Source organism: Pristiophorus japonicus, chromosome 6 (assembly GCF_044704955.1).
Source record: "Pristiophorus japonicus isolate sPriJap1 chromosome 6, sPriJap1.hap1, whole genome shotgun sequence".
In the NCBI taxonomy this organism is placed as follows: Eukaryota; Metazoa; Chordata; class Chondrichthyes; family Pristiophoridae; genus Pristiophorus; species Pristiophorus japonicus.
In genome coordinates, this window is record NC_091982.1 from 118,896,063 (window position 1) to 118,921,509 (window position 25,447).

A 25,447-nucleotide genomic window follows, 5' to 3' on the forward strand; every position below is an offset into this window, starting at 1 on the left:
GGCGGAGATAGACAGATTTTTGAATGATAAGGAAGTGAAGGGTTATGGGCAGCGGGCAGGGAAGTAGAGCTGAGTCAATGAGCAGATTAGTCATGATCTTATTGAATGGTGGAGCAGGCTCGAGGGGCCAAATGTCCGACTCCTGCTTCTATTTCTTATGTTCTTATGACTGCGCTTCCAAATTACTCCATTAACTAAAGCTCTTTGTAACATCCAACGGTTGTGAAAGGTGCGATAGATATACAAGTCTTTACTTTCTTTAATGGGCTTGTGTAAGGAGCAACATTGAGCAATAGCTTGCATTGCTGAGGATGTGATGACAGGTTGGCCCTGTGAACGTGGGCCGTGTACATGCTCCTGAACGTGCTCTTGCTGTGTACACTCGGTGTGCGCGGGCTTTCTCCAGGTCAGTTACACAAAGCGTGGGAGAGCTTGGTAAAATGGGGAAGGGCAGCACTCCACATGCCTCAAGATGTGGTCTGACATGCTGTGCTCACGTGTGTTGCCAGCTCGCTGCACATTGCGTGTTCAGAACTGAAGGCTGAGACCTTGCCCGTCCTGATTCTGCCTGTGAGATTGCAGCCCTTCCCCCTCCCGGTTGTGAATCACCTCGTGATTACAGAGTGAGAGAGGGGGAAGGGCTGCAATCTCACTGGCAGATTCGGGGCGGGGGGGGGGAACTGGACTAGATGATCGCTTGTGGCATTGCTCATTGGATCACCTGAGTTCTGAAACACCGATGTCTCGCTGCCAACTTGGTCGCTGCTCAGTTACTTCCTGGAGGGAGGGGTTTTAAATGGGTTCGGAGTTGAATGAGAGGTGAATTATTGTGTGGCGGTTTCCCTAGATTGCCAAGTCGGACTCCTCCTTGTTAACAGCTACAACTTACATTTATACAGCACCTTCAACGCAGTAACACATCTCAAAGACGCTTACAGGGGCGTTATTGTAATATATGCACTTGTGAGTATGCTCACAGGTTGGTTGAGCTGTTGAATTGTGAGTGGCTTAGCCAGTCATGTGATGTTCTCGAGACTCAATAAAACCCCAGTCATTTGGGTTTAGGGGATTCACGATGAGGCAGGTGGTTGTGAGCCTGGTGGATGAACTGATAATGTGTAGTGTGATTGTTAAACCTTTGCTAATAAACCAACTAGTTCTTGTGTTGCTATGAATTCTTAAGTAAAGAACCCATGAAGCAAATACATTATCAAGCAAAAAGAATTGACATTGAACCAAAGAAGGAAGCATTATGACAGGCTTGGTCATAGTTGAATCTGGAGGTAACAAAAGCATGGCTGTTGAAAGTGCTGTGTAAATGAAAGATGTTGTTGGTACACCAGCAGATGGGCTGAGGCAAGGATGGAGGCGAGTGATATTACAGAGGTGGGCAACAATCTTTAAAGATATTAAAATAATTACCAGGTTTTCAGTTGTGATTTGTGTTTTTAGGTAAAATATAGGAACATTTGTAACAGTCGGCCATTCAGTCCCTCGAATATATTTTTTTATTTGTTCCTATGATGTGGGTATCACCGGCAAGGCCAGCATTTATTGCCCATCCCTAATTGCCCTTGAGAAGGTGGTGGTGAGCCACCTGCTTGAACCGCTGCAGTCCGTGTGGTGAAGGTACTCCCACAGTGCTGTTAGGGAGGGAGTTCCAGGATTTTGAGCCAGCAATGATGAAGGAACGGTGATATATTTCCAAGACAGGATGGTGTGTGACTTGGAGGGGAACGTGGTGTGTTTCCATGCGCCTGCTGCCCTTGTCCTTCTAAGTGGTAGAGGTCGCTGGTTTGGGAGGTGCTGCCGAAGAAGCCTTGGCGAGTTGCCACAGATGGTACATACTGCAATCACGGTACACCGGTGGTGGAGGGAGAATCTTGAAGGTGGTGGATAGGATGCCAATCAAGCGGGCTGTTTTGTCCTGGATGGTGTGTTGGTGCTGCACTTATCCAGACAAAGGGAGGGTATTCCATCACACTCCTGACTTGTACCTTGTAGGTGGTGGAAAGGCTTTGGGGAGTCAGGAGGTGAGACACTCACCGCAGTATACCCAGCCTCTGACCTGCTCTTGTAGCCACAGTATTTATGTGGCTGGTCCAGTTCAGTTTCTGGTCAATGGTGAGCCCCAGGATGTTGATGGTGGGGGATTCGGTGATGGTAATGTCATTGAATATCAAGGGGAGGTGGTTAGACTCTCGATTGTTGGAGATGGTAATTGGCTGGCACTTGTGTGGCGCGAATGTTACTTGCCACTTATCAGCCCAAGCCTGAATGTTGGCCAGGTCTTGCTGCATGCTGGCATGGACTGCTCCATTATCTGCGGAGTTGCGAATGGAATGAATCATCCGCGAACATCCCCACTTCTGACCTTATGATGGAGGGAAGGTCATTGATGAAGCAGCTGAAGATGGTTGGGGCTAGACAATTTCCTGAGGAACTCCTGCAGCGATGTCCTGCGGCTGTGATGATTGACCTCCAACAACCACAACCATCTTCCTTTGTGCTGGGTATGACTCCAGCCAGTGGAGAGTTTTCCCCCTGAATACCGATTTACTTCAGTTTCACTGGAGCTTCTTGATGCCACACTCGGTCAATTGCTGTCTTGATGTCAGTTTTGAAATCTTCAGTTGACTTAGCCTCAGAAGCTTTTTGTGGGAGGGGTCCAGACTTTTACTGCCCTCTGCAGAAGTGCTTGCTGACTTCACCCCTGGATGACCTAGCTCCCAGGGGTCAAGTCAGGACTCCCCACAAGAACAAATAGTATCTTTCCAACTACCCTATAAAATGCATTGATCATCTTAAACACCTCGATCAGCTCTCCATCTTCTATATTCAATGGAATACAAGCCTAATCAATGCAATCTGTCCTCATAATCTACCCCCTTAAGCCCCGGTATCATTCTGCTGAATCTGCACTGCACCCTCTCCAAGGCCAATAATGCCTTTCTAAGGTATGGAGCCCAGAACTGGAGGCAGTGCTCCAGATATAGTCTAACTAGAGCTTGGTACAGCTGTAGCATTCCTCCTCTTTGTATTCCAGCCACCTTGAGATGAAGGCCAACAAACCATTAGCCTTTTTGATTATTCTGTGTAACTGTTCACTAGGTTTCAGTGATTTCTTTACATGGACCATTCAATCTTCCCGCACCTCCACAGTTCTTAGATTCTCACCATTTAGAAAATATTCTGATCTTTCTTGTGTCCAAGGTGGATATCCTTACACTTCTCTGCACTAAACTCCATCTGCCATAGTTTTTCCCACTCAGTCACGATGGGCACACTCAAAATGTTCATATAAAGTCAGTGAAGCTTCTGTGTCGGTACTCCTGGTAACCCTGATGATCCTTTAATAATGACAGTAGAGTCTCACATGTAATGCACAGTGTATTCTGCTGCTAAGTTGAAGCTCTGTTTCTTTCAGGCCACAAAATCTACTTGTTCCTAAGTAAACACTGGGTGAGTTCAGAGAGAGGCCATTTAGGAGGCTGCAGCCTCTCTGGCCCTGGCATTTTTTGTTGCACAAGAATTTCTCAGTAGATTCAGAGTGGCTGACTTTGTGCTTGTTTTAAAATGTGACAGACATTTGTGACACTTGCAGGAAATGTGCACCAGACCGACCGACCTTATATTAATGGCTGCAGTTATTTGCACCTTGAAAATGGTCTGATTGGCTCTCCGTTATCACATGACCTGATTGGTCCCTTGGAGGGTAAGCCACACCTAGAAGTTTCTCTGGAGTGTGTAATTGGAATCATCCAGCCCAAGTTCTGAGTTACTTTGCAAAGTGTAATTCGAGCCATTCTGACTTCAGAACCCAGAGAGGACCCAGCAAAAGCCTCCCAAGTTCCTGACCTTAACACCCCCACCCCCCCATCCCATACCCCATAGATGTGGCATTGTGTGTGGGTCACAGTCAGGTTTATGAAATCCGGAAGTCACGACATTGTCACTATTCACTTCATACCCAATAAACCTGGGTCCTCTCCCCCATCTTCCCCCCCCCGTCTCTCTCTCTCTCTCTCTCTCTCTCTTTCTCTTTCTCTTCCTCCCCCATCTCTCTCTTCCCCCCCCCCCCCTGTCTGTCTCTCTCTCTCTCTCTCTCTCTCTTTCTCTTCCTCCCCCATCTCTCTCTTCACCCCCCCATCTCTCTCTTCACCCCCCATCTCTCTCTTCACCCCCCATCTCTCTCTTCACCCCCCCATCTCTCTCTTCACCCCCCCATCTCTCTCTTCACCCCCCCATCTCTCTCTTCACCCCCCCATCTCTCTCTTCACCCCCCCATCTCTCTCTTCACCCCCCCATCTCTCTCTTCACCCCCCCATCTCTCTCTTCACCCCCCCATCTCTCTCTTCACCCCCCCATCTCTCTCTTCACCCCCCCATCTCTCTCTTCACCCCCCATTCTCTCTTCACCCCCCCCATCTCTCTTCACCCCCCCATCTCTCTCTTCACCCCCCCATCTCTCTCTTCACCCCCCCATCTCTCTCTTCACCCCCCCATCTCTCTCTTCACCCCCCATCTCTCTCTTCACCCCCCCATCTCTCTCTTCACCCCCCCCATCTCTCTCTTCACCCCCCCATCTCTCTCTTCACCCCCCCATCTCTCTCTTCACCCCCCATCTCTCTCTTCACCCCCCCATCTCTCTCTTCACCCCCCCATCTCTCTCTTCACCCCCCCATCTCTCTCTTCACCCCCCCATCTCTCTCTTCACCCCCCCATCTCTCTCTTCACCCCCCCATCTCTCTCTTCACCCCCCCATCTCTCTCTTCACCCCCCCCATCTCTCTCTTCACCCCCCCATCTCTCTCTTCACCCCCCCATCTCTCTCTTCACCCCCCCATCTCTCTCTTCACCCCCCCATCTTCTCTTCACCCCCCCATCTCTCTCTTCACCCCCCCATCTCTCTCTTCACCCCCCCATCTCTCTCTTCACCCCCCCCATCTCTCTCTTCACCCCCCCCATCTCTCTCTTCACCCCCCCCATCTCTCTCTTCACCCCCCATCTCTCTCTTCACCCCCCCATCTCTCTCTTCACCCCCCCATCTCTCTCTTCACCCCCCCCATCTCTCTCTTCACCCCCCCATCTCTCTCTTCACCCCCCCATCTCTCTCTTCACCCCCCCATCTCTCTCTTCACCCCCCCATCTCTCTCTTCACCCCCCCATCTCTCTCTTCACCCCCCCATCTCTCTCTTCACCCCCCCATCTCTCTCTTCACCCCCCCATCTCTCTCTTCACCCCCCCATCTCTCTCTTCACCCCCCATCTCTCTCTTCACCCCCCCATCTCTCTCTTCACCCCCCATCTCTCTCTTCACCCCCCCCATCTCTCTCTTCACCCCCCCATCTCTCTCTTCACCCCCCCATCTCTCTCTTCACCCCCCCCATCTCTCTCTTCACCCCCCCATCTCTCTCTTCACCCCCCCATCTCTCTCTTCACCCCCCCATCTCTCTCTTCACCCCCCCATCTCTCTCTTCACCCCCCCATCTCTCTCTTCACCCCCCCATCTCTCTCTTCACCCCCCCATCTCTCTCTTCACCCCCCCATCTCTCTCTTCACCCCCCCATCTCTCTCTTCACCCCCCATCTCTCTCTTCACCCCCCCATCTCTCTCTTCACCCCCCCATCTCTCTCTTCACCCCCCCATCTCTCTCTTCACCCCCCCATCTTCCCCCCTCTCTTCACCCCCCCCATCTCTCTCTTCACCCCCCCCATCTCTCTCTTCACCCCCCCCATCTCTCTCTTCACCCCCCCCATCTCTCTCTTCACCCCCCCCATCTCTCTCTTCACCCCCCCCCCCATCTCTCTCTTCACCCCCCCCATCTCTCTCTTCACCCCCCCCCATCTCTCTCTTCACCCCCCCCATCTCTCTCTTCACCCCCCCATCTCTCTCTTCACCACCCCCCCCCCCCCCCACCTCTCTCTCTCTCTCTCTCTCTCTCCCACTACCTCCGATGGTTTCTCTCCCACAGAAGGCCACAATAAAGCAAAGGCTGGGCACAAATCCAGCGGCAGCGTGAGAAAATGTTTCTCCATGCGGACTCCATGTGGATTTGTCGGAACCCCACTTCGGTTCTGGCTCCAGGTCTGCGGAGCTCAGAGGCGATATTGATGGGAATTCCCTGGAATGTACCAATATTGATGGTAATTCCCTGGAATGTACTAATATTGACGGGGATCCCCTGGAATGTACCAATTTTGAGGGGAATTCTCTGGAATGCGCCAATATTGACGGGGATTCCCTTGAATGCGCCAATATTGATGGGGATTCCCTTGAATGCGCCAATATTGACGGGGATTCCCTTGAATGCGGCAATATTTACGGGGATTCCCTGGAATGTACCAATATTGATGGGGACTCTCTGGAATGCACCAATATTGACGGGGATTCCTTGAGTGTGTCAATATTTGCAGGGACACCAATATGGAAAACCTATAGAGAAAATTTCCATAAATTGTTCTAATCAGCAGAATCAAGCGTGTGCAATTTGCAGCTTCACTTTCAGAGATTTATTTGTATAAGAGTGATAATAATCTAACTGTGCTGTTCGAACAAAACACTTTGATTATTAGCCAGGGTCATTGTAGTGTGACATGCTTGGTTTATGATGATGATGATTATAGAACATGGTCAATTGTAACTCAAAACAGAAAGCAGAGTGCTCCCAACACTGTAACTGAGGGTAACTTCAATCTATATTCCCTTCCAGTGTTTGCATGCCATGGAAGTCTGTGTGATGGTCAACTTCCTACCAACAATCCTGAACCAGCTACTCCAAATCCTCACCAAAACCAGCCAGGCCGAGGTTGCAGTGAATTCTGCCAGGTAATTTGTTTCTTTTCATCTTCACCTTTCCCTCCGCCCCTCCCCCCACAAACCGTTCCTCCACCTCTCCTCTATTACAATTCCTCACAAGAAAAAAAGAAAAGATTACTTATGAAGTGAAAATTTCAGTGAATTTGTGGATGTGTATCTTAATGTGAGTGTATACGTATAGGCGTGTGTATATGAGCGTGCATGTGTGCCTATTGTGTATATTGTGCAAGTGTATATTGTGCTACCTGTGTGCATGTCTGTAATATCTGCGTGAGTGTATGTATTGCTATCTGTGAGTGAGTGCCTATGCGTGTGTGTGCCTATTTGTGTGCGCACGTGTGTTTATTGTTGTGAGTGTGCGTGCGTGTATTTCTATCTATGCGTGTGTGAGTGGGTGCGCAGTGCTATCTGTGCATGTGTGTATGAATGCGTGTGTGGTGCTTTCTGACATGGACCGCGTACAGTAGACAACTCAAGTCGCTGGAGAAATACCACCAACGATGTCTCTGCAAGAGCCTACAAATCCCCTGGGAGGACAGACGCACAAACATTAGCGCCCTCGACCAGGCCAACATCCACAGCATTGAAGCACTGACCACACTTGATCAGCTCCGCATGCCAGACACGAGACTCCCAAAGCAAACGCTCTACTCGGAACTTCCTCACGGCAAACGAGCCAAAGGTGGGCAGCGGAAACGTTACAAGGACACCCTCAAAGCCTCCCTGATAAATTGTAACATCCCCACTGACACCTGGGTGTCCCTGGCCATAGACCGCCCTAAATGGAGGAAGAGCATCCAGGAGGGCGCTGAGCACCTTGAGTCTTATTGCCGAGAGCATGCAGAAATCAAGCGCAGGCTGCGGAAAGAGCATTGGCAAACCAGTCCCACACACCCCTTTCCTCAACGACTATCTGTCCCACCTGCGACAGGGACTGTGGCTCTCGTATTGGACTGTACTGCCACCTAAGGACTCATGTTAAGAGTGGAAGCAAGTCTTCCTCGATTCCGAGGGACTGCCTATGATGATGATGTTGATGCTTTCTGTGCTTGCAAGTATTAGTGTATGCATGTGTGTTGTACTGTCTGTATTAGTGTGTGAGTGTGTTTATCTGTGTGTGTGTGTGTGTGTGTGTGTGTGTGTGTGTGTGTGTGTGTGTGTGTGCGTGTGCATCTGTGCAGTTGCTCTGCCTGTCTAGGGAGCCTTGATCAACTTTCATTCATTAACTGAGATTCCATATCAATTTCATTAATATTGCTTTGTGAAGAACTGAGTTTTTTCTAATAGTATAAGGTAAGCATTGCAGTTCTTTGAAACATTCGATTGACAAACATTGGGTTTGGTTGGTAATCGAATACTATTGCTGGTTAAAATGCGCAAGTTGAATTTTCTGAGCTATTAATAAAACTAAAACGTTATGTGAATAAAACGACAGGGTAACAATAACTGGGTCTGGTCATTTTTCAGCCTATATATTTCTATTTTTAGTCTCTTAATTATGTTTGGATCTTTTAGTAATAAGTAATTATATATTCTGCTGACTGATCCAGATTATTTATCATTTTCTGTTCGGCTAACTGATATTTGTTAGAAAACATAGAAACATAGAAACATAGAAAATAGGTGCAGGAGTAGGCCATTCGGCCCTTCTAGCCTGCACCGCCATTCAATGAGTTCATGGCTGAACATTCAACTTCAGTACCCCATTCCTGCTTTCTCACCATACCCCTTGATCCCCCTAGTAGTAAGGACCTCATCTAACTCCTTTTTGAGCATTCAATTTCCCCCCAAATATCCGTGAAATAGATTTATTCAGTAATCTATTACTGATGCAGGAAACGTGAAATGAAATCATAAAATGCTGGTAACACTTAGCAAGTGCAGAAGCATCTGTGGAGAGAAACAGAGTTAACATTTCAGATGGATGACTTTTCATCAGAACTGGATTTATTCAACGTTTGAAGACTTTGCAGACTGCACAGATTCCTATCTTGCTGTATCATTCCTGATTAAATCAGCAAGCTGAGTGACTGCACTGTTGCCCTATAACCGAGGCCTTTAGGAAATATTGATTGTGCATACCTGCATTAGCTCAAATCTTTAATTCTGTTGAGACCAAATGGCAGAAAGCATAGACATTTCAGTCCATAGCAGACAATCGCTCTTTAACTAGAGCTATCTATTTCAAGTGTTTTACGGCCAATGAAATAGTTTAGAAGTGTAGTCACTGTTCGAATGTTGGAAAAGTTTCAATTTGCACAGAGCAAGATGTCACGCAGCGCTCCCTCAGTACTGCCTCTCTGACAGTGCGTCACTCCCTCAGTACTGCCCCTCCGACAGTGCAGCGCTCCCTCAGTACTGCCCCTCCGACAGTGCAGCGCTCCCTCAGTACTGCCCCTCCGACAGTGCAGCGCTCCCTCAGTACTGCCCCTCCGACAGTGCAGTGCTCCCTCAGTACTGCCCCTCCGACAGTGCAGCGCTCCCTCAGTACTGCCCCTCCGACAGTTGTTGCACTCCCTCAGCACCGCAGTGATGTGACAGCCTGGATTAAGGTTCAATTTTCTGGAGTGGGACCCTATCCTTTCTCCATATTACTTCTGCTCACCTAATCATGAAGGCAAGTATAGCTGATGCGTGTAACAGTGATTTTGACACATGCGTGTATTTAAAATTAAAATGCATCTTTAATGAGGCATTGTTAATACTTTGTGTTGAGTGCCGTTGAAAAGTAAAACAATGACTGACAGATTGGTGACTGCGTTGAATAGAGAGCCAACAAAAGCAGTGGGCCAGGTACTGCCGATGTGTGCAGTCGCATGCTTATTCTCCCTCCGCAATCCGTGAACAGTTTGTTTTCCATGCCTCTCTTTCAGGGTAATGATACATATCGTGTCCAAATGTCACGAAGAGGGTCTGGACCACTACTTGCGATCGTACATAAAGGTAGTTCACTTTTTAAGAATATATCGAATTGTGCAAAAGTTGTGCATTATTATAACTGCGTAAACTTTAAATAACTCCAGACCCTGCGGTATCATCCATTGAACGAATGGGTGACACCTCCGTGGTAACGGTGAAGAGACCAAATTCAGGCGTTGAGCATTCGGAGATCAGTCTTTCACCAGAATGAGGTCGGGGCTTAAAGGGATCAACTATGAGAACAGGTTGCATAGACTCGGCTTGTATTCCACTGGGTTTAGAAGCTGAGGGATGATCTGATCGAGGTGTTTAAAATGTAAGCACGATTCAATAGCGTAGATACTGAGAAACTATTTCCTGTTGTGGGGGAAATCAAGAACAAGGGGAAATAATCTCAAATTTAGAGCCAGGACATTTAGGAGAAAAATCAGGAAGCACTTCTTCACAACGTTCTAATGGGATTAGGAACTCTCTCCTCCCAAAAGGCTGAGGATTCTGGGGGATAATTGGAGCTTTCAAGACTGAGATGGACCGATTTTTGTTGGGTAAGGGTATTGCTGGATATGGAACTAATGCCGGTAAATGGAGAATGCAGATATTTAAAATAAAGTACAGATTGCCACTGATCTAATTGAATGAATGGAGCAGGCTGGAAGGGCTGAATGGCCTCCTCCTGTTCCAATGTCAGATCTTTGTGTGAGAAGATGCAGACCTTGGAAGTGAACCATATGAAAGACTCCCTTTTGTTGAACGAGTTGTTGTCAAGCTCCTGCCAGCTCCCTCGTGTCTTCCCACGTGTTGCAGTGTCTGTCTATCCGTTAACAATGTTGTGTTTGACACAGTGTGTGAGCACAGTGTAGTGTGCGCTCAGTTTCAGGGGCTGGCTTTGAACCCAGATCGACTGTTGAGGCCAAAGCTTCTCTGCGCTGCCTGTAACTCTGTGCTGTTTATTTGTCGAGTCTCGGCCCTGTGCCTCGTTGCCTCAACACAAGGCTGCTGGTAGCCATAAGAACATAAGAAATAGGAGCAGGAGTAGGCCATACGGCCCCTTGAGCCTGCTCCTCCATTTAATACGATCATGGCTGATCCGATCATGGACTCCGCTCCACTTCCCCACCCACTCCCCATAACCCTCTGAGGGTTGTAATGATTATGAGGGGGCTTGACGAGGTGGATGCAGAGAGGATGTTTCCACTGATCGGGGGGCATGATCTTAGAATAAGGCGCCACCCATTTAAAACTGAGATAAGAAGAAATTTCTTCTCAGAGGGTTGTAAATCTGTGGAATTTGCTGCCTCAGAGAGCTGTGGAAGCTGGGACATTGAATAAATTTAAGACAGAAATGGACAGTTTCTTAAACAATAAGGGGTGATGGGGTGTGGGCAGGGAAGTGGAGCTGAGTCCATGATCAGATCAGCCATGATCTTATTGAATGGCGCAGCAGGCTCAAGGGGCCTTATGCCCTACTCCTGCTCCTATTTCTTATGTTGTTATGTTATGTTGAAGAAATTCCTCCTCATCTCAGTTTTAAATGGTTTTAATTCTAAGATTATGCCCCCTAGTTCTAGTCTCCCCATCAGTGGAAACATCCTCTCTGCATCCACCTTGTCAAGCCCCTTCATAATCTTATACATTTCGATAAGATCACCTCTCATTCTTCTGAACTCCAATGAGTAGAGGCCCAATCTGCTCAACCTTTCCTCATAAGTCAACCCCCTCATCCCCGGAATCAACCGAGTGAACCTTCTCTGAACTGCCTCCAGTCGAGGGCACAAGGGTGAAAAATGGAAATGTTCCAATGTGCACCGGGGTTGCTGTGGATTCTGATCTCTGTGAGTGAGTAATGTATAGTGCGTCCGTGAGCAGCTCCCCTCACTGACCTCCAATCCAAAAAATAAATCTAAAATTTGGTTTATATTACATAATCGTTAGATTTTAGTGCGCTAATGTGACATTCTTCTCTCCATATTTTAGCACTGGCACGATTCTCTTTGTTTGAAGTGGTTACTGTGTGTCCACTAAAGACACACAGTAATGCGTGGCGATCACTTCCGCCTCCAGTGTAAGCTCAGGGCCATTGACGTGACGCAGTCTGCTTGTGTGAAGCAGAATGTGTAAAATCAGCTATGTTTTATTTCCCAAATACACCCGTTAAACAAGAGCAAAATACTGCGGACGCTGGAAATCTGAATTAAAAGCAGGAAATGCTGGACAATCTCAGTGGGTCAGGCGAGACCAAGCCGAGGTTTCGAGTCGATGACCGCCACTAATGATCTAATTGCTCAGTGGCAAGTTTTAGTGCCTCGGAGGACGAGCTTAATCCTTTACTGACTTATTGGTTTCTTCAGTATGTTTTCAGGACGGGCCAATACGCCACCTCAGAAAATAAGACGACACATGAAGAGCTTGCAAGATCCATCACCGTAATCCTGAAGCAATCAGCGGATTTTCTCACCATCAACAAACTGCTGAAGGTTGGTCAGCACTGCAGTACCATCCCTTTCTCTCCCTCGTTTCAGCGAAATATAAATAAATAAAATCCCCAAATGACATTGTCATGTATCACTATTTGTTCATTGCAGCGCTATGGTCACTGAGGGGCATTTAGTCATTCTACCCACTTTAAGGGCTGGATTTTTGCTGATTCCGGTAGGTAATGGCAGTGGAGCGGTAAAGTTTGCGTCCAGGAACAGTTTGTGCCTCAGTCAGTAACATTGGGCAGCTGGGCCCTGAGTGTGGAGCGAAGCACTAAGGGAGGCATTGTACACCTCACTCAGGTGCTAGGCTGGCTGAGCATGGGGAAATCCCCAGCCAAACAGCCGGCCTCCGAGCGTCCTGAGAGAGGCCTGGAGGGAAAAAAGCCCTGAAAAAACCCAACAATAACATTCCCAATACAGGGCCCACACCACCACAATATAAATCGCAACAAAAATAAAATAAAAACCAATCACACTTACCTGAGGTGGACATTACTTCCCTCACTGCAGCCGCTCCAGCTCGGACTGCCCACTTTCACAGGCAGTCCCAGCAGGGGGCGCTGCGGGTCGGGCGGGTGGCAAAAGTCAAGCCGCTGTTGCAACCAGGCTCGCCTCTCCTGGGCGGTAATGCTCAACGTCCCGCCGAAACCGGCCCCGAAAACCCTGCGGGTGCTGGAAGCTGACTGACCACCTGCCCGGAAGAGCTCACCACCACCATTGCCGCCCCTCTGGGGTGAAAACCAAGGCAGCAACACCGGAAAATCCAGCCCCGTGAGTCTGAACTGCCGTCTGTTTAACTTGGCTTACACCTGGCTGCCTCTCCTGCGCCCTCTATTGGCCAACAGGCTGCGTTTCTTCCATTCTGCTCCTCTCACCGATATCTCTGTTAATAGACTCATGGGTAAGTCAAGGCAATGAACTTGAGACTTCGACAAGTAAATGGTCAGAAGTAAATTTTGTCGTCTAATTCAATGTGCAGAAAAGGCTTTCCTTTCAGTATCATGCTGACTCCCTATAATGCGAGATTCCAGTTCTTAGAAGAAGGGAGGATGTGCATTTCTATAGCACCTTTCATATCTCATAACGTCCCAATGTGGCAGCCAATTTGCACACACAAAGATCCAACTAAAAACAATGAGATAACTGACTAGATAATCTGTTTTAGTAAAGTTGGTTGAGGGATAAATATTGGCTACCTGGCCCCTCGAGCCTGTTCAGCCATTTAATAAGATCATGGCTAATCTGATCATGGACTCAGCTCCACTTCCCCGTCCGCTCCCCATAACACCAGGGAGAACTCCCCTGCCCTTGTTTGAAATAGTGTCATGGGATCTTTTACATCCACCTGAGAGGGAAGTCAGGGTTTCAGTTTAACTTCTCATCTGAAAGATGGCACCTCCGGCAGTGTAGCACTCCCTCAATACTGCACTGGGAGTGTCAGCTAGTGCTCCAGAATCTGGGGCCCAAAATTTCACATTGCCGTTTTTTGGCATTATTCCAAATTAAGGGCCGTTTTTTTTAGTCCGAAATAATGCCCAAAAAAGTCCAAAGTTTTGCCAAAATTTGTTTTCATTTTGATGCAGTGCAGAAAGACCTTTGGTTTTGAGGGTGGAGCTAATTGTTAGCACCGAAAAAGTGAGGCCCGTTCTCTGCACATGCCCAAGCATTTAGGTTTCCAGGGTAACGCGAGGCACAATGGGAGGGAACGAGCTGTCTCTCTCCGGTTCCCAGAGGAAGGAAATGTGGGCTGAGGGCTACTTTTATATAATTGCATAGAGGGAGCTTTACTCTGTATCTAACCCCATGCTGTACCTGCCCTGGGAGTGTTTGATGGGATAGTGTAGAGGGAGCTTTACTCTGTATCTAACCCGTGCTGTACCTGCCCTGGGAGTGTTTGATGGGACAGTGTAGAGGGAGCTTTACTCTGTATCTAACCCCATGCTGTACCTGCCCTGGGAGTGTTTGATGGGACAGTGTAGAGGGAGCTTTACTCTGTATCTAACCCCGTGCTGTACCTGCCCTGGGAGTGTTTGATGGGACAGTGTAGAGGGAGCTTTACTCTGTATCTAACCCCGTGCTGTACCTGCCCTGTGAGTGTTTGATGGGACAGTGTAGAGGGAGCTTTACTCTGTATCTAACCCCGTGCTGTACCTGCCCTGGGAGTGTTTGATGGGACAGTGTAGAGGGAGCTTTACTCTGTATCTAACCCCGTGCTGTACCTGCCCTGGGAGTGTTTGATGGGACAGTGTAGAGGAAGCTTTACTCTGTATCTAACCCCGTGCTGTACCTGCCCTGGGAGTGTTTGATGGGGCAGTGTAGAGGAAGCTTTACTCTGTATCTAACCCCGTGCTGTACCTGCCCTGGGAGTGTTTGATGGGACAGTGTAGAGGGAGCTTTACTCTGTATCTAACCCGTGCTGTACCTGCCCTGGGAGTGTTTGATGGGACAGTGTAGAGGGAGCTTTACTCTGTATCTAACCCGTGCTGTACCTGCCCTGCATGTGTTTGATGGGACAGTGTAGAGGGAGCTTTACTCTGTATCTAACCCCGTGCTGTACCTGCCCTGGGAGTGTTTGATGGGGATAGTGTAGAGGGAGCTTTACTTTGTATCTAGCCCGTGCTGTACCTGCCCTGGGAGTGTTTGATGGGGATAGTGTAGAGGGAGCTTTACTCTGTATCTAACCCGTGCTGTACCTGCCCTGCATGTGTTTGATGGGGCAGTGTAGAGGAAGCTTTACTCTGTATCTAACCCCGTGCTGTACCTGCCCTGGGAGTGTTTGATGGGACAGTGTAGAGGGAGCTTTACTCTGTATCTAACCCCGTGCTGTACCTGCCCTGGGAGTGTTTGATGGGACAGTGTAGAGGGAGCTTTACTCTGTATCTAACCCGTGCTGTACCTGCCCTGGGAGTGTTTGATGGGACAGTGTAGAGGAAGCTTTACTCTGTATCTAACCCCGTGCTGTACCTGCCCTGGGAGTGTTTGATGGGACAGTGTAGAGGAAGCTTTACTCTGTATCTAACCCTGTGCTGTACCTGCCCTGGGAGTGTTTGATGGGACAGTGTAGAGGAAGCTTTACTCTGTATCTAACCCCGTGCTGTACCTGCCCTGGGAGTGTTTGATGGGGATAGTGTAAACGGAGCTTTACTCTGTATCTAACCCCGTGCTGTACCTGCCCTGGGAGTGTTTGATGGGACAGTGTAGAGGGAGCTTTACTCTGTATCTAACCCGTGCTGTACCTGCCCTGGGAATGTTTGATGGGGATAGTGTAGAGGGAGCTTTACTCTGTATCTAACCCGTGCTGTACCTGCCCTGCATGTGTTTGATGGGACAGTGTAGAGGGAGCTTTACTCTGTATCTAACCCCGTGCTGTACCTGCCCTGGGAGTGTTTGATGGGGATAGTGTAGAGGGAGCTTTACTTTGTATCTAGCCCGTGCTGTACCTGCCCTGGGAGTATTTGATGCTGAAACGTGAACTCCCTGTCTGAGCTGCCAGACTCTGCTTACGACTCGCAAATGGATACTGTACTGTATGGTGCTGTGACATTCTTCAACTTTTCTTTGTTGTTTTACTGTTCCACAATCACGGAGCATGTTGGGTGTTCCCTGGCCAAATGGCCCACTGCAGCCGGCCCTACCCCTGGCCAAATGGCCCACCGTGGCTGTCCCTACCCCTGGCCAAATGGCCCACTGCAGCCGGCCCTACCCCTGGCCAAATGGCCCACCGTGGCTGTCCCTCTCCCTGGTCAAATGGCCCACCACGGGCGGCCCTATCCCTGGTCAAATGGCCCACCACGGGCGGCCCTATCCCTGGTCAAATGGCCCCGCCGAGTATTTTATCACAGTAAATATTATGTCCTAAAAATAAAATAACTTTCTTTCATATTGAAGTAATTCAGAGATAATATTGCATCACTACATTCAATAGAAACATAATAAATACAGATCAACACAACGAATCAAGGTGGCGTCGGTAACGCCGATTGCGATCGGACTCCGACTCGGTACGGTAAGGTTTTACAAAGCGGTCCCCAGCGCCGTCCTTTTTTAAAAAAAAAAATTAAATCCTGATTGGCGAAGCTCTCAAAACTGGCATTACAGGTGGGTTTGGCTCTGAGTGACGCCAGAAAAACGGGACTTGAAACAAACGCTGTTATCTGGTAAGGACAGCGTTATACCATTGGCGAAACTTGCAAAATTAAGTTGGCTCCAAAAACGCTGTTAGCTCCAAATAAATGGAGCTAAATGGTGGCGAATTTTGAGCTGGCGAGAGTGCTACCCACTGAGCCAAGATTGATTACAATTAGCTGAGCCTCTGTGGGACTGCCTGCTGATCAGTGATATCACCGGGACCCAGTGAAGCCTGGTCTGGTGGGCCTGTGTGGGGAGGAGTGAATTTGTCAACATTCTTATCTTTTGTTTTTCAGTACGTTTTCCCTCGCTTTTTTTTCTGTTTCGAAGTAACAAGTAACTCTACTAATTTAAAATATAGTTTAAAATTAAAATCACCACCAAATGCGACAGTGCCCCTAAAATATCAGCGTGACGGCATCACCCTGTAGGTTAGTGAGAGGACATTCTGCAATATTCCTCGTACCTTTGCTCATTTTTTTGACACCAGGTGAAAACTTGAGGCTGCTGTTTTCTTTCTGTGTTTCTTGTGAAAACTATTGTGATGCATTAACATTCCTTTCCTTGTGCGCTTGTTGCAAGGAATGGCAACTAAACACTTTTTTCTTTAGTGCAAGTGCACAAGGAATGAGCAGGATATCTTTAATCTTTGTATTCGTTCTCGGGACGTGGGCATCGCTGGCAAAGCCTCATTGATTACCCATCCCTCGTTCCCCTGAGTGTATCGAGAGTCAACCACATAGTGTGGGTCCGGAGTCACAGATAGGCCCAGACTGGGTAAGGACAGCAGGTTCACCAGTTAGGTTTTTACAACAGGCTGACAGCTTCATGGTCACTTTTACTGGTGACAGCCCACGCATTACTTGATTTATTCAATAAGCTTTCACAACTTGCCATTGGTGGGATTTGAGCTGGTGACCTCTGGGTTGCTAATCCAGTAATATAACTCCTAAGCTATTGTATCGTACATCTGTAGGGTTCTGAGATTTGGCATCGTAAGCGAGTGAAGAGATAGGTCCATCAGGGTTCCAGCTCCTGATTGTAATGTAGTGGCAGGATTTTGTACTGTGGGTGAGAGCAGATTGGGCTCAGACATGGTGGCCCACATAGCCGAATAGCATGCTAACTACATTCCCGTGGAGAGTGCCCCTTTTGGAGAGCTGCAAATACCTGTCAATCAAGACGGTCGGAGTTAATGACATCCAGAAAGAGGGAGGAAGAGGAAATGGTGACTGAAGAATTCTGGGGCTGAATTCGTGGCCCCTATGGGCATGTACGAGGTGCGCATAGGGGCCCTGAAAGTTCCAGGTTTAGACATGCATTACGCATGTGCCTAAACCCGGAACTTGGGATCTGTCAAGAATCCTCTTGACCGATCGCAGGAATCTAACAGAAATGGGCATTTGCTGGCGGACTTCTGCCCAGCGAATGCCCGTGAAATTCTTACACCTGATAAAAGCATAAGGCGTAAGGCCTGCTTTTAGAAACATAGAATCATAGAAAATAGGTGCAGAAGTAGGCCATTCGGCCCTTCGAGCCTGCACCACCATTCAATGAGTTCATGGCTGAACATGCAACTTCAGTACCCCATTCCTGCTTTCTTGCCATACCCCTTGATCCCCCTAGTAGTAAGGACTACATCGAACTCCTTTTTGAATATATTTAGTGAATTGGCCTCAACAACGTTCTGTGGTAGAGAATTCCACAAGTTCACCACTCTCTCTGGGTGAAGAAGTTTCTCCTCATTTTGGTCCTAAATGGCTTACCCCTTATCCTTAGACTATGACCCCTGGTTCTGGACAGCGCAAGTCTTTTAAAGGGCAGAAAACTACTTTTTAAAAAAAATAATTGAAATATATAAAAACCGGCGAAATAAAATATGTTTATTTTTAAACCCTTTGAAATACGTAAATTTATTTTTCAAGAAATTTAATTTAGTTTTAAACAATTAATTAAATTCCATTTTGATGAATTTTAAATCTGTGGTGTTTTAAAAAAAATTATTTTAAGTGTTTGTGTATTTCCTGGGGTATTCCCATTCATACTGAATCACCACAAGTATGAATGGGAATACCCCTACTTTGATTGGCTGGGCTGCCCACGTGATCCCAGGGACGATTGCAAAACGCCTGCATCCCTGGGATATGTGGGTCTCAACGCAGGTCTTCGCGCATAGGTCCAGGACCACAAGTCTCTGAACCTCCCGGACCACCCGGTAAGTTCATCAGTTTTGTTTCAGGTCTGAGGTTCTGCCCGCAGGAAGCCTCCAACCGCAATTTCTGCACCGATGTGTTCAATTGGATTTCCAGTGAGCGAGAACATTTTGCTGAGTATTATTTCTTATTTTATTTTCTAGCATTCGTGGTTTTTCTTTGATCTGTTGATCAAGTCAATGGCCCAGTATCTGATTGAGAAAAACAAGATAAAGGTAAGTCAGATCTCTTCATCTTATAGCTAACCAGCGCTTGCTCCCTGTACTCGTGACAGTCATGTCTTTGATTAAGATTCTTGTAATGTATGAACCTGTGCGTATGCTCACAGGTTTGTAGAGCTGTTGAGTCTGGAGGAGTCCGTGTTCCATTTTTATGTTCAATGTGCGAGGTTGCAGCCCCTGTTCTAATATCTGAAGGGGCTGCTCCTCAAATTCTGGTTGCGCTTCAGTCCCACGCTCCTGATCTTTAGGCACCCTGTGCGGAGGGAAGTGGGCAGGTCGGAAGGCCTCCTCCTAGGACTGCTCCTGGGCATGGCCAAGGTAGCCATCAACCAGTCCAGGCAGCGGGCGGTCGAGGAGGTCATTCAGCCCAACTGCCTGCCTCTCTTCCGCGGTTACATCCGAGCCAGGGTGTCCCTGGAGATGGAGCATGCGGTGTCCACCGGTACGCTCGAAGCCTTCCACGAGAGGTGAGCACCGGAGGGACTGGAGTGCATCATCACCCCCGGCAACCAAATTTTAATTTGATTTAAAGTTTAAATTGTTCATTTATGGGTTCCAGTGCCCTTGCCAAAACGGGGGCATTTGATTTTACATTCTACCAAAATAGTTGATTTGGGAGCGGCTTAGCCAGTCACATGATGAGCACAAGACTCAATAAAACCCCAGTCAGTTGGGTTTGGGGGATCCACGATGAGGCAGGTGGTTGTGAGCCTGGTGGATGAACCGGTAATGTGTAGTATGATTGTTAAACCTTTTGCTAATAAACCGACTAGTTCTTAATAGCAATGTATTGCTATGAATTCTTAAGCAAAGAACCAATGAAGCAAATACATTACAGTTCCACACAGTGCACATCCTCAGATGGTAGAGTATACAGTTTTGGAAAAGTTCTTGTGATGTTTGTGAAATTCTCCATGTTGATTGTTTCCCCGTTATTATCAGTAACTGCCCTGTCCAGGAAACCATGCCTGATGGTGTGTGGAGTGCAATCTGGTGACAACATCCTGTAAAATGGCCAATATTTGGCACTTTGGGTTACAAGTCAATTAGCCTGGGTTTTCTATACAGGAGCAATAAATACAGCGAAGGGAGCTGGTGCTCAAACTGTACAAGAAGTCCCAGTTGGTGTACCGTGTGCAGTTTGGGACATCCCATCACGGAAAGTATTTTGGAAGAGGCACATTGTAGATTCACTAGGATGATACCAGGGATGAGCAGGATATATTTACAACAAGAGACTGGGCTTTCATTCACTCCTGTCTTTATTTTGTACATAAATAAAGGAAAGGAAAGAACGACTTGCATTTCTGTCGCACTTTTCATGGTTTTCGGATGCCTCAAAGTGCTTTACAGCCAGTGAAGTACTTTTGAAGTGTAGTCACTGTTGTAATGTGGGAATCGTGCAACAAAAAAAGTTATGCTCTTGTATAGTCCAAGATAGCAGATGAAGAAATGATCCAAAATGCCTAAGTAATTATCTTTAACACAATCTGTCTCTTGAAAACCAATCTTTGGGTGCACTCCGCTGCCTGTTCTGGTCCGTCCTTTCACGGTGTTGTTGATCTGTTGTCAGCTCCCCAGGAGCCAGAGATTCCAGGATTGCTGCCGCCACGCAGTACACTCCCTACTCCTGGCCATTATCCCTCACATTAACCTGAGGTATGCGGAAATTCCCGAGGAATCGCGGAGCGCCAACAGCAGCTGGGCTCATTTCATGAAGGTCAGTAGAAGGGGATTCCATTTCTGTTGTAACTGAATAAAAATACATTTGATTAAACCCGACTGAATTGTACCAGAATGCCCCTCAATGAGGTTGTTCATGGACTGGAGATTAAGCTCTCCTGTGTGTAGTGATGGCTCCTCATCTCACTCTCCACACAGGACTATTGAGTGCTTCTTATATCAGCATCTGTTATTTTTACTTACGATTTACAAGATTAGAAGGTACTTAAGGATGAGAAAGGTCATTCAGCCCATCTTCATGGATCCATCTGGAACAACTTTACGCTCGCTCCCCACCCCCCTCCCCACCCCACCCCCTCTTGCCTCAGTGCCCCACCGAATTGCTTTCTTAAACGATTCTAGGGTTCGCCTCTACCATTGTCCCCGGGAATCCATTCCACATGTTGATCGCTCTCTGTGTGACATATCCTCCTGATATCGCCCTTGCCTCAGCTCATCTACTGCAGAAGTCCTCATCCATGCCTTTTTTACCACTAGACTTGACTATTCCAACCCACTCCTGGCTGGCCTCCCAAATTCTACCCTATGTAAACTTGAGGTGATCCAAAACTCGGCAGCCTGTGTCCTAACTCGCACCAAGTCCCGCTCACCCATCCCCCTGTGCTCGCTGACCTACATTGGCTTCCGGTTAAGCAACGCCTCGATTTCAAAATTCTCATCCTTATTTTCAAATCCCTCCATGGCCTCGTCCCCTCCCTATCTCTGTAATCTCCACTAGCCCCACAACCCCCTGGGATGTCTGCGCTCCTCTAATTCTTCCCTCTTGAGCATCCCTGATTATAATCGCTCCACCATCGGTGGCCAAGCCTTCTGTTACCTGGGCCCCAAGTTCTGGAACTCCCTGCCAAAACCTCTCCACCTCTCTACTTCTCTTTCCTCGTTCAAGGCACTCCTTAAAACCTCCCTCTTCGACCAAGCTTTTGATCACGTGCGCTAATTATTCCTTGTGTGACTCGGTGTGAACTTTTTATCGCATAATGCTCCTGTGAAGCGCCTTGGGACGTTTCACAATGTTAAAGGCACTATATAAATACAAGTTGTTGTTGATATCGGTCCTAAAGTTGCCTTTGACAAGTTTGAACCTGGGTCCCCTTGTTTCACTCTGTCCATTCAACTTAAATTACAGACCCAAGAAATAACTAACAGTCTTTGAGTTGCCCAACCCTTCAGGATTGCCCTGGGAGTCTCCAGGGATTAAAGATTAATCTCCTGGACACTGCTGTGAGCAACCAGAAGAAAAATCTTAGGGTCATTAATAAAATTGGTGTGTTTTCTTTTCATTTTCTTTGAACACTTTTGTTTATCAGCTACAAAAATATTGGAGATGTGAAAAGAGATTGCTTGAACAGGCATAGTGGTTGGAGGTGGGAGGTCATGTGATGAAAGCTCCAGGATTCCGTCCAATCCGAGATGGCTATCCTAAACAGCACACTGGTTGCATGTTCAAGGTCAGAGGCCACAGTGCCGCCTGGCGGTGGCTCTTCTGCAGACACATCCTATCTGCTCCAATCCTGGATCGTCTGTGGAGGCTGTTAAAACTCCCCGTATAAAAGGCGGCCGAGGACTCTGCAAGGTCAGCCGTTGGCTCCTTGTTCCGATGCCCATCTTTTTAAGCAGAGCTCCCTTCGAAGGAATAACAGTGTGTCGAGGGAGCTCAGAGGATACCTAACCATACTGTGGGCCCACCTGCCACACCCCAGCGCTGCCAGTCTGAGCTTCATGGTGCAGTAATAAAATACGTGGTGAAAATCTAAATGGGTGATCCCATGTCTTAATAATTCATATGTTCTTAATTCAACAGCGATGTTTGACACTGATGGACAGAGGGTTTATCTTCAACCTAATAAACGACTACATCAGCTGTTTCTCTCCCAAAGACCCAAAGGTAAGACTTTCTCTTCACTGTCATTTTCCTCATCACCAAAATAGTAATTATAACTTGTCATGTATCTCACACTACTGTACAAAACTGTATCTTACCATGCTATACATGACTGTAACCAGATATGACCTGTAACCACTAGCTTACCTTACCACCAGGGGTGCACTTGCAGGAGACACTGGATACCTGTTCTACACAGGTATATAAAGAGGTCTCAGGCAAGTGTGCCATTCGAGAGCTATGTAATAAAGGTGCAGGTCCTGAGAGACCTTGACTTCAGCATGTGCCTTGTGTGAGTCTGTACTGCAGGGACAGGACATTACATAACTGTCTTTGTATCACTTAGTCCTTAAGACTTGCATTTATATTTTTGGGCTCGACGGGCCAAATGGCCTCCTTCTGTGCTGTAACCATTCTATATCGTGCCTTTCAGGACCTCGTGACATCCCAAAGTGCCAAACAGCCAAAGAAGTACTTTTGAAATGTAATCACTGTTGCAATGTAGGAAACTTGGCAGCCAATTTGCACACAGCAAGCTCCCACAAACAGCGGCGAAATAATGGACCAGATAATCTGCTTTGAGGTGCTGGTTGAGGGATAAATATTGGCCAGGAGAACTCTCTTGCAAATCATCAAAATTCTACCATTAGATCTTTTATGTCTCCCCGAGAGAGCAGACAGGGTCTCGGTTTAACGTCACATCTGAAAGACGGCACCTCCGACAGTGCAGCACTCCCTCAGCACTGCACTGGGAGTGTCAGCCTACATTACATGCTCTGGAGTAGGACCCAAACCCCTCGACATTCTGACTCCGAAGTGAGAGTGCTACCCACTGAACCAAAGCTGACACTTAGTCAGTGAAGAGTTTGACACTGATGGACAGAGGGTTTTATCTTCAATATAATAAACAACTACATCAGCTGTTTGTCTCCCAAAGATGAGACTTTCCCTTCACTGAAGGAAACACAGGTGTTCCCCAATGGCTGTCCAGTGAGTGAGCCTCACAGATCAGAACGTCACAGGTTCAATACCACCCCCCCACCCCCCCCATTCTCACCGAGTGACGAGAGAGTCAATGTACTCAAACATCTGCACCCAAAACCTTGAGATGCTGCTCAGGAATCTTGTTTATCTTTTTATCATTTCTCTCCTCCTTCCCTCTCTCTTCCTCCTTGACATTGAAGTTATGATTGATTCCACATGTTAACATGTTTATGTAAAATTATATAGTTTTTTACTTTCAAATTTCCCAGTAGAGGGAGTGTCGTCAATTGCCCTGCGATTATGTTTTATCCCCCCCCCCCACTCCCGCTTCACTTGCCGTGTATGCCGGGAATGCACCAGTGTCCTTCATGTCCTGTGTTACCATGGCACTAAATATGGGGAATTAGGTGTCAGCCGTGGCTCAGTGGGCAGCACTCTCGCCTCTGAGACAGAAGGTTGTGTGTTCAAGTCCCACTCCAGGGACTTGAACACATAAATCTAGGCTGACACTCCAGTGCGGTGCTGAGGGGGTGTTGCACTGTCGGAGGTGCCGTCTTTTGGATGAGACGTTAAACCGAGGCCCTGCTTGCTCTCTCAGATGGACATAAAAGACCCCATGGCACTATTTCGAAGAAGAGCAGAGGAGTTATCCCCGGTATCCTAGCCAATATTTATCCCTCAATCAACATCACAAAAACAGATTATCTGGTCATTATCACGTTGTTTGTGGGAGCTTGCTGTGCGTTAATTGGCTGCCGTGTTTCCCACATTCCAATAGTGACTACACTCCAAAAGTACTTCATTGGCTGCAAAGCACTTTGAGACGTCCGGTGGTCTTGAAAGGCGCTATATAACTGCAAGTCTTTCTTTCTTAGTACTTGCATTTTTATAGCAGCTTTCACAACCTCATGATGTCCCAAAGCACTTCACGGCCATTGAACAGCAGTCATTGTTGTAATATAGGGAAGGCAGCAAGCAATATGTCCACAAGCAGCGATCAGTTCAATGGCCAGATAGTCTTTTAACGATATTGGTTGAGGAATAAATAATTGCCTGGACACGAGGAGAACTCCCCTGCTCTTCTCTGAATAGTGGCCGTAGGTTTTTTTACATCCCCTGAGATGGCAGACGGGGCCTCGGTTTAACACCTCATCCAAAAGAAGACACCTCTGACCATGCAGCACTCCCTCAGTACTGCACTGGAGTGTTGTGCTCTGGAGTGAGCATTTATATAGCGCCTTTCACTATCTCAATGCCCATTACACCCTTCTGACTCTGAGGCGAGAGTGCTACCACTCGGGCTGACACCTTGAATTGAAATGTTATTTCTGTATCTACTTGGTCTACGCAGTTAGTATTGGTCATGAGTTATTCCTCGTTTACTGTGCTGCTGTGTCTAATCCAAATCTGTTTTGCTGACATTCTGAGGATTCTTCCTTTCGTTATATCAATGGCTTTAGAGTGACCTCATTAACCACGTCCATTTTGTCCTTGATGGATGTTTTAAGTGTGTTCCCATCGGTGAAGCACCTTGGGCTGTTTATACTGTGTTAAAGGTGCCATATAAATCCGAGCAGTTGTTCCAATCATTCTGGTGGTGTATTTAAAACCAGAACGGTCGAAGCTGATGACATGGGTGGTTTGGGAGGGTTTTTGAGCTGGACATATTCGGGAAGTTAATGCCATGTGAATGAGTGCAAACTGCTGATGGTTCAGGTGCCTCACTGCGTTACACTCTGCCACGTCTCCAAACTCAGTGACATTAATGCTCTCCGCTTAAAGGGGCAGTGCACCCGATTAATAAACAGAGGGTGCATTTGTTAGTACGTCGAAAAATATATCGGAGAAAGACATGCATTTATATAGCACCTTTCACCATCTCAAGATGTCCCAACACCCATTACAGCGCTATGACATGTAATCACTGTTGTAATTCCATGGGATCTTTCACGTCCACCTGAGAGGACAGACATTTAACATTTCATGTGAATACCAGCACCTCCAACAGTGCAGCACTCCCTCAGTGCTACCAACTTCGATTATATGTACAATCCCTGGAGTGGA

General features: G+C 47.5%; 1 protein-coding gene across 2 annotated transcripts in view; it reads left to right on the forward strand.

Annotated features, from left to right (window-relative positions):
• Window positions 1-25,447, forward strand: part of LOC139265766 (dedicator of cytokinesis protein 11-like) — a 304,412-nt gene that overhangs the window by 163,865 nt on the left and 115,100 nt on the right. For both annotated transcript variants that reach the window (XM_070883138.1, XM_070883139.1), the window contains exons 24-29: window positions 6,710-6,825; window positions 9,690-9,759; window positions 12,084-12,209; window positions 18,697-18,768; window positions 20,348-20,494; window positions 22,319-22,402. In XM_070883138.1, the coding sequence (XP_070739239.1) occupies window positions 6,710-6,825; window positions 9,690-9,759; window positions 12,084-12,209; window positions 18,697-18,768; window positions 20,348-20,494; window positions 22,319-22,402 (615 nt within the window). The remainder of the gene's footprint in view (window positions 1-6,709; window positions 6,826-9,689; window positions 9,760-12,083; window positions 12,210-18,696; window positions 18,769-20,347; window positions 20,495-22,318; window positions 22,403-25,447) is intronic.